Genomic DNA, 17181 nt, shown 5'->3' on the forward strand with positions numbered 1-17181 from the left:
CCTTCATCCATCCACTGGTTCACTCCCCAACTGGCCGCAATGGCCAGGGCTGGGCCAGACTGAAGCCAGGAGCTAGGAGCTTCTTCCAGATCCCCCACATGGGTGCAGGGGCCCAAGTACTTGAGCCATCCTCTCTGCTTTCCCAGGTGCATCAGAAGGGAGCTGAATTGGAAGTGGAGCAGCCAGGACTCAAACCAGCGCCCACAGGGTATGCAGGCATTGCAGGCAGCAACTTTATCTGCTATGCCACAGTGCCAGCCCCGATTTATCATTCCTTTTCAAAAATTAATTAATTAATTTTCAGTTTATTTGAAAGACACACACAGGTACACACAGAGATAGGCAAGCAAGAGAGAGTTCTTTCATCTGCTGTTTCATTCCCCAGATGCCTACACCAGTCAGGGCTGGGACAGGCTGAAGTGAGGAGCCCAGAACTCAATCTGAATCCTCTCTATAAAAAGGAGCTCATGTAATTGAGTCATCATTTGCGGCCTCTTAAGGTATTCATTAGCAAGAAGGTGGATCAGAAGTGGAGGAATTGGGACTTGAACCAAGCACTGCAATATAGCATCTTAAGAATTCCACTAAGTACCTGCTGTCATTCATCATTCTTCCTTTTATTTAAAAATTTTTTTTGAGAACAAAACTCTTTTAAAAAAATGATTTATTTATTTGAAAAGTACAGTTGCAGAAGAGGGAAAGACAGAGATGGGGGTGGGGGAGAGAGAGAGAGAGGGAGGGAGGGATCTTCCATCTGCTGATTCAGTCTCCAGATGGTTGCAATAGTGGGTGCTGGTCCAAGGACTACCACCAGATTTCCTAAGTGAGCATCAGGGTTTCATGTACTTTACCCATTATCTGCTGCATTCCAGGCCCATTAGCAGGAAGCTAGAACAGAAGCTCATTTGAACCAGGCATTCTGATAATGGGATGTAGGTGCACCAAGTGTCAGCATAACCTGCTGTTCCACAATAACTGTCCCTAATTCATCATTCTTTTTTCTTTTTTAGAAAACTTTTATTTGATAAATATAAATTTCAAAAGTACAACTTTTGGATTGCAGTGGTGTTCCCCCCCATAACCTCCCGCAAAACATCCCGTCTCCTACTCCCTCTCCCATCCCACTCTTCATTAAGATTCATTTTTAATTATCTTTATATACAGAAGATCAACTTAGCATATACCAAGTAAAGATTTCCACAGTTTGCAGACACACAAAGTATAAAGTACTGTTTGAAGACTAGTTTTACCATTAATTCTCATAGTACAACACATTAAGGACAGAGATTCTACATGGGGAGTAAGTGCACAGTGACTCCCGTTGTTGATTTAACAATTGACACTCTTATTTATGACATCAGTAATCACCCGAAGCTCTTGACATGAGCTGCCAAGGCTATGGAAGCTTCTTGAGTTCACAAACTCCTGCCTTATTTAGACAAGGCCATAAGCAAAGTGGAAGTTCTCTCCTCCCTTCAGAGAAAGGTACCTCCTTCTTTGATGGCCCCTTCTTTCTGCTGGGATCTCACTCACAGAGATCTTTCATTTAGGTCATTTTTTGCCACAGTGTCTTGGCTTGCCATGCCTGAGAAACTCTCATGGGCTTTTTAGCCAGATCTGAATGCCTTAAGGGCTCATTTTGAGGCCAGAGTGCTGTTTAGGGCATTTGCCATTCTGTGAGTCTGCTGTGTATCCCACTTCCCATGTTGGATCATTCTGTCCTTTTTAATTCTACACTGGTCTTATTTATATGATCCCTTTGACACTTAATCCTATCTTTATGATCAATTATGAACTTAAACTGATCACTTTAACTAGTAAGATGACATTGGTACATGCCACCTTAATGGGATTTGGAATCCCATGGCATGTTTCTAGCTTGACCATTAGGAGTAAGTCTGAATGACCATGTGCCAAACTGTACATCTCCTCCCTCTCTTATTCCCACTCTTATATTTAACAGGGATCACTTTTCAGTTGTCCTAATTCATGATTCTTATACTGACTTGGTCAGTAGGAACAAACTAACTTGATTCGCTTTTTTAACATGTTAGTTTACTAATTTTCTTCTATTAAAGCTACAATTTTCCATTAAACCTTTCTATTTTTTGGAAAAAATACCTGATTTAGGATTTGCCAGTTTTTGTGTTACAGGAAAGATTACTGTCTGTAGTGAATATCTGACCTTTGTAGTGGCATATAACTGCTAGCTTGTTCCTATAGCACAATCTATAGTATTGTTTACTAACTTACATTTTTCTTTGTACTGTGTTCAGCCTTCACCAGCACTGGCTTTGACCGTCATACTTCTCCAGTTTTTAGCCCTGCTAACCCAGAAAGCTCCATCGAAGACTGCCTGGCCCATCTTGGAGACAAAGTGTCACAGGAACTGAAAGAACCTCTGCATACAGCACTGCAGGTGCTCCTCAGCCAGTGAGTTATCATTTCCCAGTGGGCATGTGCTTGCTTCTCTAACTAGTCCCTGGATCTCACGCAGCACTCAGTTGGTTAAGGCTTTGTTGTAGATGCACAGTGTCATTTCTTTTCTCACTTTTGTGCACTGCTTCTTATTTTGCTTTCCCAAAGCATCTCTGTTTCTGTTTTGAGTGAAACTTTGCATCAAAGCAGTGATTTACCTGTTTCATCATAGGCTTGATCATTTGTAGTTATTTGTTGAGCTTGAACACATGCTTTTACTGAGTTACAAACACAGCTATTTCACTTTTCCTGACCACATTTTACTACCGTTTCTTGTATCCAGTAAAAGATAGTGGCTGGCTTTTGTGTATTGTCATGTTGGAGTAACATTATGTCAGTATTTTAGATACTTGAATTTAATGTTATATCTGCTTCCCAAATGTTGCTAAACTTTGAGGTTGCACATCTGCCCCTGGAACTTTTTCCACATTTACAGTGGGAATCTTTCTGCTAACCACTGTGCTAAAGACAAGAAGCTAGTAATAAAGTGTATTAACAATGGGTCTAAATCATGTATTATAAATCTTAAGAATCAGTCTCTCCTAATTCTTTGCCAAGATTCATTGTAGAATTGATATGAATTATAAAAAATATGAGAGGATTTCAAGAAGTTCATGGAAACAGAATTATAAGTTTATTTTGATGTTAAAAAATTTTTGGAATCCACTCATTGGTTTTTAAATTTGTTTTCCAAACTAGAACATGACAATTGGTGCACAGTCTCTGCCCACCCATCAATAAGTTCATTATCATTTTTTCATAATACATATTTTTTCATGAACTTTTTGCAGATGGCTTGTATTTGTCTTAATGAAGATTGACAGCTCCATAAAATGGCAAAAGTTCCTCAATAAAAAGGCTAGAATTCATGTGTTAAATTACTCTTGTGGTAATTACTATTGCCCTTTCATGTAGGCACAGTTCATAATTTACCATTTGTAAGAAGAAAGCAATTTGGGTTTTAGGGGAATTCAGTTTGTTTCTGGGTTTCCTGTTAAAGTGAGGAAATGTAAACACATCTTAATTAGAATAGACAGTGAAATGAAATTGTACATGGATTTTCTTTATATATAGTAAAGTTAAAAATAAATATGATGTCAGGGAAAACAGGAAATTTGGATTTATAGCAATGATTTTCAAAGAGTGTTCCATGGAGCCTTGGTCTCTGAGAGGCTGTGGGGCCACTGAGGAAGTAAGGGATAGGCTGGGTGCATGGGGCTCATCAGCACCTGTCTACTCTTCTTAAACCAGAACACCTACACCTTCATGTATTTGGCATGTTGGGCAATATTGAGGTTGCTTGTAAGACTTGCAAAAGACATTTGCTGCTTCGTTAAAAAAAAAAAAAAGCAAAAAAAAAAAAAGAAAGAAAAGAAAAGAAAGCCCCAAACTTGCAAGGGCTATTGGGACTGGGAATATAATGGAGAGTTATAGACAAAGTTTCAAACTTTGATATAAACTGTTGTGGCTCTGAATAAACCACTATACTCTTTATATGTCGATTTCTACATCTGTTAATTTTAAACTCTGTCAAAAATAGTATTATGATTTTTTGAAAGTATTCTGGAGGCTTTCATAATATACAGGAAAAATTGATAGTCTTCTCGTTGCAAATTATGTTTAAAAGAAAATTAGCTTGGATAAATATTGTTTCCCAAACCATGAATGCTGATATAATTACTTTTGAAATTGGTCACATATCAGTCTCTTCTCTTTATGGTAAATTTTTTTCCACAAATCTACTATTGAAGTTTTAAGCTCTCTAACTCATACCTTGAAAATAAATAATTTATGATAAACTAGAAGTGTCATACTAGTTGAAGGCAATATCTCAAGGTGGAAAATGCCACGTGCTTTACCTCTAGATGGTTATATTGAAATAGGACACAAATTCTGAACTCTTCCTGTAGAACTCCAGTAGGTTCAAAAAACATCCCTTCTCCTCTTTTTTTTTTTTTTTTCATACTCATATGCATTACATTTTTTTGGTACTATGTATATTAGTTCCCATAGTCCCCTTTTCTTCTTTGCTATGAATTAATTAATTAATTCTCCTCTGGGACTGATTATTCAGCTTAGTTTCTGTGTAGTAGATTTTCTTTGAATGTTTTAATCTGCTTTTATATGCTTATATCTATGTAAATATAATATTTCAAATCATGTTTCATTCTGAAGGATGCTAAAGTATTTAGCTGAATAGACATCTATAACAACTGCTTGTGACCCACAGCAGCATCAGAGAGTTCAGGAAAGGAAGTGAAGGTACTGATACATGCAAGTAAAGTTTCAGAAAGAATATAGGTACGTAGACTATATAATATATACTGAAGTTCAAGGTTACAGGAAGCTGGTATATAGCCCAAAGCGTCATAAAAAAAAAAAGTTAAGCTTACTTTAATGGGAATGTGATGTCAGGAAAATACTATATACTGTGTACATCTTTTTATTATAAAGCTGTCTTATTTTTCAGCATGCTGTAGTATTGATTTGATATTGACTTCTATAAAACAATGATATGTATGTCACCAGAACTTTTTTTCCAAAATATCTAGATCAGTGCTGTCCTACAGATAAAACGTAAGTCACATGTATGTAATTTAAATTTTTCTGCCAGGCACATTAGGAGAAAAAAATGGTAATAATTTTTGTTTTTACCTTTTAGAAGTATATTTTTAGCCTAGTATACTCAATGTATCATTTCAGCATCAACTCAATATTAAAAAAGAAATATTTTACATTCTTTTTTCTTCCTTTTTGAAATCCAGTGTATATATTTTATCCCTTCAGCTCAGCACTAGCCACATTTCTTTTTTCTTTTTTTTTTTCTTCTTTTTTTTTTTTTTTTTTGACAGGCAGAGTGGACAGTGAGAGAGAGAGACAGAGAGAAAGGTCTTCCTTTTGCCGTTGGTTCACCCTCCAATGGCCGCCGCGGTAGCGCGCTGCAGCCTGCGCACCGCGCTGTTCTGATGGCAGGAGCCAGGTGCTTCTCCTGGTCTCCCATGGGGTGCAGGGCCCAAGCACTTGGGCCATCCTCCACTGCACTCCCTGGCCACAGCAGAGAGCTGGCCTGGAAGAAGGGCAACCGGGACAGGATCGGTGCCCCGACCGGGACTAGAACCCAGTGTGCCGGTGCCGCAAGGCGGAGGATTAGCCTAGTGAGCCGCGGCGCCGGCCAACACTAGCCACATTTCAAAGGATCATTAGCCGCATGTGGCATCTGAATAGTGCTGTGTGTGACATGTGTCAGAATCATAACTCGAGATGAGAGTAGTGTGACTTGGGAGCCAGATCTAAGTGGATGTAAGCACTACTTTGCTGCTTGGCTGCCATGTGGTTTTGCAGTAGTCTCAGCTTTTCTGAGTTTTGTTTTCTAGTATGTAAAATAATATAAAATACAATTTTTTTTTTTTTGACAGGCAGAGTGGACAGTGAGAGAGAGAGACAGAGAGAAAGGTCTTCCTTTTTGCCGTTGGTTCACCCTCCAATGGCCGCTGCGGCCTGCGCATCGCACTGATCCGAAGCCAGGAGCCAGGTGCTTCTCCTGGTCTCCCATGGGGTGCAGGGCCCAAGCACTTGGGCCATCCTCCACTGCACTCCCAGGCCATAGCAGAGAGCTGGCCTGGAAGAGGGGCAACCGGGATAGAATCCGGCGCCCCAACCAGGACTAGAACCCGGTGTGCCGGCGCCGCAAGGCGGAGGATTAGCCTGTTAAGCCACGGCGCCGGTCTAAAATATAAATATTTAAAAACAGAAAACCTTGCTTAGTACACTACCAATCACTGGTAGTATTTACTGTTAGCCTAAATGTTCATAGGGCAAAGAGTTCACACACCAGAGTGGGCAGAACAGAAAATGCCCTGGAAGAAGATTTTAAAATTTACAAAAGTAAGACTTCTCTTACTCATTTGTATATGTCTGTTAATACTTTACCCCAAAAAGACAAAAAAGGGGCAAATTTTATTAAACTGTTACCCATGCTATGGATGCCTTCATACATTACTTGATAACCATGTTTTTGTTTGTTTTATGTGTGAAACTAGTGCTTAAAATATAGTACTTAAGAGGGAGCAGGAAAGTGGAGGGTTGCGGGTGGGAGGGAAGTTATGGGAGGGGGGAAGCCATTGTAATCCATAAGCTGTACTTTGGAAATTTATATTCATTAAATAAAAGTTTAATAAATGAAAAAAAAATATAGTACTTAAAATCTCTCAACATACTAGTGAGTGATGTCATTACTCAAAGGTATGAGTTTTGGGTGTGAGTACTTACATATGAATAATCAGAAAGACTTCTGTCTCTACCTGCCAGGATTTGGGATCATAAGACTCCAAGTTAAAAATAGGACTCCATTTATTGCTCTTGTTTATTCCAGCTCCTTGTATTCTCAGTTTGAAAAGTCTTCCAGTGACATGTTTAGTTTTTAAATATTTTAGACTATCTTTAAAAACAGTTAAAATTCCACTCTTAATTTTACTGAGATAAATTTTTATTTGTTAGTGTTTGATCTTATTTCAATAACCCAAGTATTTATCTACAGCACAGTAGTTCTACCAGATAAATTCCAAGCAATTACAGTAACTTAATGAGAATATACATTTATCTTGCTGTGTTATTAACCACATTCCCAAGCATGCACCTTAGCCTATATCATAAAAATCTAAAACCTATAGAAAGCTTAAAATTGCATAGCAAATGTAAAAAAGCTACATCTTGTAAAAAAAAATGTGTTGAATAATTCTTGTCACTTTAACAAAAGTTCAACAAAAGAGCAGTGACTGTATATTTATTCATCTGGAAATAGAGTTTTCCTTGTTTGTGACACAGACTTTTAAAAAAATCTCTACAGGCCAGTGACATATCAGGCATATCGTGAGTGTACACTGGAGACTGCAGTTCATGCCAGCGGCTGGAATAAGGTATTCACCACATTATCTTTACTCTTGCAAAATTTTAGTATGTTAATAATAAAGTATAGGAGGAATTGTTGACATCATTCAGCAGAAAACTGTTAAATTCATTAATACATAAGTTCAGTTGTATTAAGTGGGTATTTTTGCTCTAACTGGTTTTTTGATGAACTCTGCAAGGTTCCACTTGGCTCAAAAATGTGTGCCCAGTAGTGTGTGTAGCATCCTTCTTCTGTCTGTCCTGAGTTTCTCATCACGCCTTCATTTCTGTGCATTTTAGACATGGCATGTATCTCCACATAGTTATTTGTTAACATATGAGTATGTCTGGGGGAAAAGAATAAGGACGTTGTTTGGAAGAAAGCCTCATGTAGTTCTCTGACATGAATAACACCATTTGTAGTTTACATTTTGCAGAGTCTCTTGTGTCACATCTCGTTTGATCATTGCAGACATCTTTTGCAGAGGGCACACTGGATTAGGTCAGGTGACTAAAAAGAAAAAAAGTTAAATGATTTGCCTTGACTAGTAAACATTGACACCAACTCTAGAGCTAAGATCTTTGGATCCTTGCCTTAGTGTTTGTATCTGCTGTCCCATTCTGCTTATCCTTTATCATAGACTGCATTATCTGTCTGTCACCTTGAAAAGAAGCAAAGGCTAAGGGGGATAGAATAAAGATGGCTCATCCCACTCAAAGGAGAAAAATAAATGGTCTTAGATGATTTGGTGCTAGGGATGTGGAAATTCAGTACAATTATTTTTACAAATAAACCCTCTGCTCAGAATCATCTATATGAATTTTCCCTTGGTATCTGTAGGGAGTTGTTTCCAGGATCTTCCAAAAATACCAAAATTCATGGATACTCAGATCCCTTATAAAATTGCATGGTATTTGCATTTAACCACATATACGTTCCTTCTCTATATTTTAAATCACCTCTAGATTACTTTTAGAATGCCTAATATAGGAGCAAACATTGTGGCACAGTAGGTTAAGCTGCCACTTTGGGTTCGAGTCCCAACTGCTTTACTTCTGATTGAGCTTCCTGATAATTTGCCTGGAAATGCATTAGGGGATGGCCCAAGTGCATGGGCCACTGCCACCCATAGGAGACCAGGTTGGAGTTCCTGGCTCTTGCCTTTGGCCTGGTCCAGACCTGGCTATTGTGGCTAGTTGAGAGGTAAACACACCAGATGGAAGATCTCTGTCTTTCTATGGCTCTTCCTTCAATTAAATAAGTAAATATTTTAAAAATACCTAATACAAGAAAATGATATGTAAATAATTATTGTCCTATGTTATTTAGAATATAATGAGAAGAATACAGTATGTATATGTTCAATACAGATGAATTTTCTTTCTTCCCAAAAATTTAAATATGTGGTTGGATGTGGAACCCTAGGATATGGGGTACTGACTGTAAATGGGCCACACCATGGAATCAAGTGTGCTAGATTGATGTCCAGTAGGTACATAATCAAACATTTCAGTCTTAGCTTTTTTTTAATAAATTTTTTTAAAAGATCTATTTATTTGAAAGTCAGAGTTACACAGAGGAGAAGCACAGAAAGAGAGAGAGGTCTTCCATCCGATGGTTCCCCAATTGGCTGCAACGGCCAGAGCTGCGCTGATCCGAAGCTGGGAGCCAAGAGCTTCTTCCAGGTCTCCCACACAGGTGCAGGTGCCCAAGGACTTAGGCCATCTTCCATTGCTTTCCCAGGCCATAACAGAGAGCTGGATTGGAAGTGGATAAGCCCGGTCTCAAACTGACACTCATATGGAATGCTGGCGTTTCAGGCCAGGGCATTAACCTGCTGCACCACAGCATCAGCCCCTTTTAATTAAATTTTTAAAATTTACATATGACATTGTATGTAATGTCTACAACATGATGTGAAGTAGATGTAAAGTGTAGAAAGGTTAAATCTAGCTAATTAACAAACACATGAGCAAGAATTTTGCAGTGAGAATACATAATAGCTGTCCTCATTATATTTTTTAGGTATGTGATCTATCATGAGCTGTAGTTAGCGTCTATCCAATAATCTCTTGAAATTTATTCCTGATATCTAATTGTAACTATGTGTCCTTTGATTAATGTCTTTCCATCACTACACTCCCCTAAGTACCCTATACTTTTGCAACCACCATTATGCTCTGTGCATAATTATCTATGAGATAATTCTTTTTACATTCTCAAGTCTCAGTTTTATCAAAGGCAAAGCCCCTTGGGCAGGTTAATCTTTATAACAATTTTCTCATCTGTGAAATGGAGACAGTACTTCCAACCATCTACATTTTATTGGAATCAAATGCAATAGTATATGTTAAATATTTCACACTTATTCTACCATCACAGTAAGCTTTCAGTGAGCAGCAGCTAATATTTTAGCCATAACATATGGGATCTTGTTCCCAAATGCAGCCATGCACTGCATGAGAGAGTATGTTTTGAGAATTCAGTTGTTAGGCGACCTTGTCTTGCAAATTTCATGAAGTATGATCATACAAGCTGAGATAGCTACATTACTAAGTGATGTACTCTTATGGAACTACTGTCATATGTGCAGTCTGTTGACCAGAACAGTTATGTGACTGTAGGGGCTACTATGCAGTTTTGGTATGCTACTTAGTGGTACAAAACTTATTAAAATATGTATTTGCCTCATTTGTATTTATGGAGTAAAAGAAAATACTCTCTCATATAGACAGTTGAAATAGGTTTTGTAAATAAAATTGAGCTTGGTTATTATATTTTCCTTAGTCAATTGAGCATCAAATATTTAAGTACCAAATTTTTATTCTCTTCTTATCACTACTGCCTTGGTTATAATTAACTTGTGTATACCCTGCAAGGGTTATTGTAAAAAACTTGAATAAATGGCTGGCGTCATGGCTCACTAGGCTAATCCTCTGCCTGTGGCACCGGCACCCCGGGTTCTATTCCCATTCGGGGTGCCGGATTCTGTCCCGGTTGCTCCTCTTCCAGTCCAGCTCTCTGCTGTGGCCTAGGAAGTGGGTGGAGGATGGCCCAGGTGCTTGTGCCCCTGCACCTGCATGGGAGACCAGGAGGAAGCACCTGGCTCCTGGCTTCGGATCGGTGCCGCGTGCCAGCCATAGCGGCCATTTTGTGGGGTGAACCAACAGAAGGAAGACCTTTCTCTCTGTATCTCTCTCTCACTAACTCTGCCTGTCCAAAAAAAAAAAAAAAAAAAAAATTCAAAACTGAATAAACTACAGTCTTCACTGTCTTTTTCCCCCCCTTCCTTTTTTCCCATTCCCAATTTCATTTTACTCCCTCATCTGCATCAGGTGGGCAGCTGTCTGCCTTCAAGACTGGCTTGAATACCGCATATAAGTGAGGCTTGCCAATCCAAATAGTGCTTTTTCTGCTGAATCCAGTATTACTCTCCCAAGTCCTCAAGGGATGAAAAGAACTTGGCTCATGATAACAGACTATGAAAGTCTCTCTAATCAAAATCAGATTGGCTAGCTTGAAGCACTTAGTTCATATTTTACATGTAGCATGACTGCTTACAAAATCCTGATACTACCTTGTTTATATGAGTAAAACTCGCTGGCAAGTAGATGAAGTGCAGATGAAACACTCATCAGGAGAAAACATGTTCACAAGGCATCCAAGTTAGGGGCAAACTAAGTATCAGTTCATTTGTAAAGGGCTTTTGTAAAGTGTCTTGGTTAAATGTGCTTTTTCTTAAAATTTTTATTTACTTATTTGTAAGTCAGAGATACCCCAAAACTCAATCTAGGTCTCTCACAAGGTTGGCAGGAACCTAATACTCCATACTGTTGCCTCCCAGGGTCTGCACTAGTGAAAACCTGAAGTCAGGAACCAGAGCCAGGAATCAAATTCAGGTTTTGGACTCCAGTGTGGGATTGCTCTTTAAATATATCCAAAAAAGTGTAGGAAAAAGCTGGTTATAACCTTGTTGATAAGCATTTTTTATCTTCAAAATTTTTTTGAAAGATTTTATTTTAAAGCATTACAGAGAGAACAAGCTAGAGCTCTTTCATCCACCGGTTCTCTTTCAAAATAGCTGCAATGGTCAGGGCTGGGCCAGCCTGAAGCCTGGAGCCAGGAACTTCATCCGGGTCTCCCATGTGGATGCAGGGGTCTTCTTAAATGTATTGGTTCAGTGTTGTGGTGCAATAACCCATATAAGCACTGGTTCAAATCCCAGCTGCTCTGCTTCTGATCTAGTTCCTTGCTCCTTGGCTTAGGAAAGCAGGAGTAAATAGCCCAAGTACTTGAGCCCCGCCATCCATGTGGGAGACTGAGACGGAGTTCCAGGTTCCTGGCTTCAGCCTGGCCCAGCCCTAGCTGTTGTGGCCATTTGGGGAGTGAACAAAAGGATGGAAGAACTCTTTCTCTCTGTGTAACTCTGCCTTTCAAATAAATTAAAAAGATAAGTCTTTTTTAAAAACATATTTTATTGAAAATTTTAATGTTTTGTCATAAATGTATTTTTGTTATGAATGTGCTTTTAAAACACAATTTAATCTTTAGACCTTATAAAAGAGATGGCTAACATTTTTCTGTAATAGCATAGCCAAAATAAGAACTTAAATAATAATCTCATAGCTAGATTCACTTCGCCATCAGCGAAGTATACAGTAAGTAGAAAAAACCTCCCTTTCAGACCAAAGGGAAAGAAAGTTTTAAAGTGAGAATATAATTTTCCTCATGGGCATTGTCTACCTTAGAAAAACTACTACAGAACATGCCTGTGACTATAGACTTGTAGTTCAGGCCACCGAAGATTAGAGATGGGATACGGGCACTCCCTTGACTTGCATCCTCTGGTCTGCTTTAACACAAACCAGGAGGAAAAGAAAGCTAGGCATCAGAAGCAATGGGTGGCAGGCCTATTAATGGCTGATCTGTACAGTGATCTGCCCTCAAGGAGACCCAACAGGCTAGTCCACTGCAGTGGCTTTGAATGTGGTAAGCCTGGGCTTCAGCAGAAGTCAGCTTGTGAAGAGCCCTGGCAGCTCTGCCAAGAGTTGGATCACTGGAAATGGACCTGCCCTGGAGTCGAAGGATGCCCAGGTCAGAGCCACAGATCTTATTGGCTCTAAGCTGAAAAGCCCTTCACTCAGCCCAACTTCCAAAGTGACCACTGCAGCTGAGGGGATGGTCAAGTAGGGTCAGCAACATTGCAGGCAGAACTGTAAATTTCTTGTTAGAGATGCCCCCTGCCTTTACCTGGCCAGCTCTCCTCCCAGTCCAGCCAAGTAATGAAAGTCAACAGAGTGCCTTCCCCTAGGAGGTTCACACCTCCCTTAGGATATACCCCATGTGAAGAGATAGATAGGTCTGGGCCCCTTAACTTACAAGGCCTAAAGCCCAACAGATTATTATCAAGCCCCTTCTATCAGGTTCTATTTGCCTCTCAATCAGAAAACTTAATTGTAGCTTAGACAGCACCTTTCTTAGCACATCTAATAATGACTCTATCCTTTGTTCTAGACCCTGTCTAGCACACTTGGGCCTCATTCCTTTGTAATCATAACCTCTACTCTACCACCAATGGCTCTACTCCCAACCTGTGTATACTGATGGTCCTCTTCCCCACTTAATGCTGTATAATTGTTCAAACCTGGTAAATGCCACTCTTAGGATCATTGGTTACTATCCTCACTCTGTCTTTTATGACCTTGTCTAAATATGATCAGAGTCGGCAAACTTGGAAGGCTTCCATAGCCTTGGCAACTCATGACGACAGCCTAGGGTGGTTACTGGCGCCATAAACTAGAATGTCAATTTGTTGGGTCAACAACAAGAGCCACTGTGCACTTGCTCCTCATGTGGGATCTCTGTCCTTAATGTACTGTACATTTTGATTTAATGCTATAACTAGTACTCAAACAGTATGTTTCACTTTGTGTTTCTATGTGGGTGCAAACTGTTGAAATCTTTATACTAAACTGATCTTCTGTATATAAAGAGAATTGAAAATGAATCTTGATGTGAATGGAAGGGGAGAGGGAGTGGGAGAGGGGAGGGTTGTGGGTGGAGGGAAGTTATGGGAGGGGGAAGCCATTGTAATCCATAAGCTGTACACTGGAAATTTATATTCATTAAATAAAAGTTAAAAAAAAAAAACACACACACAATTTATTTGAATAAAGATCCAAACAAGGTCCATTCATTGCATATGGCTGGTAGTATTTCTTAAGTTTTTTTTTTTTTTTATTAAAATATAATTTACATGCTGTAAAATTTACCCTTCTAACCTGTATGATTCAAAGATTTTTAGTATATTTACAGAGTTGTGCAGACATCACTGTTATATAGTTTTAGAGCATTTTCATCATGCCAAAAAGAAACCCCATATCGGGGGCCATTGTTGTGCAGCAGGTTAAGTTGCCACTTGTGATGCCAGCATCCCTTATCGGAGTTTGGGTTGGAGTCCCCTCTGCTCTGCTTCTGATGCAGTATCTGAGAAGGCAGCAGATGATGGTCCAAGTACTTGGGCCCCTGCTACCCATTCGGAGACCAGTATGGAGTCCTTGGCTCCTTGCTTTGGCCTGGCCCAGACCTGTCTGTTTTGGCCATTTAGGGAATGAACCAGTAGATAGAAGCATTCTCTCTCTCTCTCCCTCCCTCTCTCTTTGTGTTTGTGTGTGTGTATGTGTGTGTTTGTGTGTGTATGTGTGTATCTCTGTCTCTACTTCCCTCCTCCCCAAATCTCTCCACTCTACCTTTCAAATGAATAAGAAAAAAAAAGAAACCCCATATTGATTAGTAGTCATTTTCGATCTGCTGATCCTCCCAGCCCCTGGCAACAGTTACTCTACTATTTCCCTCTATGATTTTGTGTATTCTGAACATTTCATATAGATGGAATAATATAAATACAGGTCTCTTTTAACATGTAGACTTGTTTTCTCTCTTTTTTCTCCAATTGACTAAAAGTTATTTGTCAAGAAAAGTATCCTGCCTTCTGGATTTTACTGAATATATTACTAAGATGTCAAGTACCATGTTTTATCTCTATATTTCCTTTGCATTGGTAGTTAGTTCTAGAAGCTTGATCAGATTTAGGTTTAATCTTTTTTTAAGATTTTTTTTTTATTAGAATGAATGAATGAATGGATATAAGAGGTTTTCCATCTGCTGGTTCACGCTCCAGAAACCTACAGCAGCCAGTGCTGGACAATGCTGAAGTCAGGAGCCAGGAATTCCATCTACATTTGTGACAGAAACTCAAGTACTTGAGCCATCATCTATTTTTTTTTTAAACTTTTATTTGATAAATATAAATTTCAAAAGTACAACTTTTGGATTGCAGTGGTGTTCCCCCCCATAACCTCCCGCAAAACATCCCATCTCCTACTCCCTCTCCCATCCCACTCTTCATTAAGATTCATTTTTAATTATCTTTATATACAGAAGATCAACTTAGCATATACCAAGTAAAGATTTCCACAGTTTGCAGACACACAAAGTATAAAGTACTGTTTGAAGACTAGTTTTACCATTAATTCTCATAGTACAACACATTAAGGACAGAGATTCTACATGGGGAGTAAGTGCACAGTGACTCCCGTTGTTGATTTAACAATTGACACTCTTATTTATGACATCAGTAATCACCCGAAGCTCTTGACATGAGCTGCCAAGGCTATGGAAGCTTCTTGAGTTCACAAACTCCTGCCTTATTTAGACAAGGCCATAAGCAAAGTGGAAGTTCTCTCCTCCCTTCAGAGAAAGGTACCTCCTTCTTTGATGGCCCCTTCTTTCTGCTGGGATCTCACTCACAGAGATCTTTCATTTAGGTCATTTTTTGCCACAGTGTCTTGGCTTGCCATGCCTGAGAAACTCTCATGGGCTTTTTAGCCAGATCTGAATGCCTTAAGGGCTCATTTTGAGGCCAGAGTGCTGTTTAGGGCATTTGCCATTCTGTGAGTCTGCTGTGTATCCCACTTCCCATGTTGGATCATTCTGTCCTTTTTAATTCTACACTGGTCTTATTTATATGATCCCTTTGACACTTAATCCTATCTTTATGATCAATTATGAACTTAAACTGATCACTTTAACTAGTAAGATGACATTGGTACATGCCACCTTAATGGGATTTGGAATCCCATGGCATGTTTCTAGCTTGACCATTAGGAGTAAGTCTGAATGACCATGTGCCAAACTGTACATCTCCTCCCTCTCTTATTCCCACTCTTATATTTAACAGGGATCACTTTTCAGTTAAATTTAAACACCTAAGAATAATTATCTATTAATTAAAGAGTTCAACCATTGGTATTAAGTAGAACAAGAAAATACTAAAAAGAATAAAATAGTAAGCTGTTCCTTGACAGGACAAGGGTTGATCAAGTCATGTTTCTCATAGTTTCAGTTTTACTTCTGCAGGTTTCCTTTTAGGTGCTCAATTAGTTGTCACAGATCAGGGAGAACATATTAATTTTGTCCCTTTGGGACTGGCTTTTTTTACTCAGCATGATGCTTTCCAGATTCTTCCATTTTGTTGCAAATGACCGGATTTCTTTCTTTCTTTCTTTCTTTTTTTTTTTTTTACTGCTGTGTGGTATACTATAGAGTACATATCCCATAATTTCTTTATCCAGTCTACTGTTGGTGGCCATTTAGGTTGATTCCATGTCTTAGCTATTGTGAATTGAGCTGCAATAAACATGGAGGTGCAGATAGCTTTTTTTATTTGCCAATTTAATTTCCTTTGGGTAAATTCCGAGGAGTGGGATGGCTGGGTCTTGTGGTAGGACTATATTCAGGTTTCTGAGGAATCTCCAAAGTGTCTTCCATAGTGGCTTTACCAGTTTGCATTTCCACCAACAGTAGATAAGTGTGCCTTTTTCCCCACATCCTCGCCAGCATCTGTTGTTAGTTGATTTCTGTATGTAAGCCATTCTAACAGGGGTGAGGTGGAACTTCTTTGTGGTTTTGATTTGCATTTCCCTGAGAGCCATCATCTTTTGTTTTCTAGGTACATTACCAGGAAGTTGGATCAAGAGTAGAGTAACCAATACATGAACCAGGCACTTCAGTATGGGAAGCAGACATTCCAAGCATTGGCTTAACCCATTGCACCACAATGCCTGCCCCAGGTTTAATTGTTTTGGCAAGAGTACTTCACTGATAGGTTTCTGTATTTCGTGTTGTATCACATAGGATGATGCATAAAGGTCTAGTCGTCACCTAAATTGTATTTTGAAATAGACAAATCAAAGATAAATCTAATCAATTAATTAGGTGCAGACAAAATTTATGATACATGCCTTTTACTATAATTCTTAAGACACCGATGGGTTATATCATAGATTTTTGGATTGATATATGTAATTTATCATCACAGAAATCCATTGACTAGAATGGGTCTCACAGCTATAAATTAGTATGTTTGGTTTCTATACCAGGCAAGCTCATATATTCTTTAACAAAAAGATAATGTAAATTTAAGTGAGCCTAACCTACTGGAGAAAGAGGCCACAAAGTTTATAGAAGTTATCAGGGGACTAAATAGTATCTTGATGAAGGCAAGCCAGTGAAAGTAATTCTTTTTCATGTTCTATTGAAAAACTGTTGAAGAAGAAAATAATTTATTATGTGATGTAGGCATTACAATTATCCAGAAAGGGAGTAACTTAGAGAAAGAATCAAAGAATAAGACTGTTTACTTAATTTTAGGCCTAAAAATGTGATCTTGGAGTGGATGCATGGGAATCCAGTTTTGTTTTACCATTTAAAAAGTAAATTATATGATGGGAGCAGGGGGTGGGCAGGCATTTTGC

The 17181-nt window shown here is 38.9% G+C and overlaps 1 protein-coding gene and 1 non-coding gene across 12 annotated transcripts in view; one reads left to right on the top strand and one right to left on the bottom strand.

Moving 5' to 3' along the window:
* BCL2L13 (BCL2 like 13) overlaps positions 1-17181 on the top strand; it is a 103962-nt gene that overhangs the window by 50371 nt on the left and 36410 nt on the right. For 9 of the 11 annotated variants that reach the window (XM_062194450.1, XM_062194458.1, XM_062194459.1 and 6 more), the window contains 2 exons: positions 2277-2433; positions 7325-7394. In XM_062194450.1, coding sequence (XP_062050434.1) covers positions 2277-2433; positions 7325-7394 — 227 coding nt within the window. Of the gene's footprint in view, positions 1-2276; positions 2434-7324; positions 7395-17181 lie in introns of those variants that run through there. The other 2 variants (XM_062194460.1, XM_062194457.1) reach the window with 2 other exon arrangements.
* LOC133762653 (small nucleolar RNA SNORD43) lies at positions 3171-3233 on the bottom strand. Its single transcript, XR_009866322.1, has one exon. It is a non-coding gene; the product is annotated as a small nucleolar RNA SNORD43 (small nucleolar RNA).

Source organism: Lepus europaeus, chromosome 6, assembly GCF_033115175.1.
Source record: "Lepus europaeus isolate LE1 chromosome 6, mLepTim1.pri, whole genome shotgun sequence".
NCBI classification, from domain to species: domain Eukaryota; kingdom Metazoa; phylum Chordata; class Mammalia; order Lagomorpha; family Leporidae; genus Lepus; species Lepus europaeus.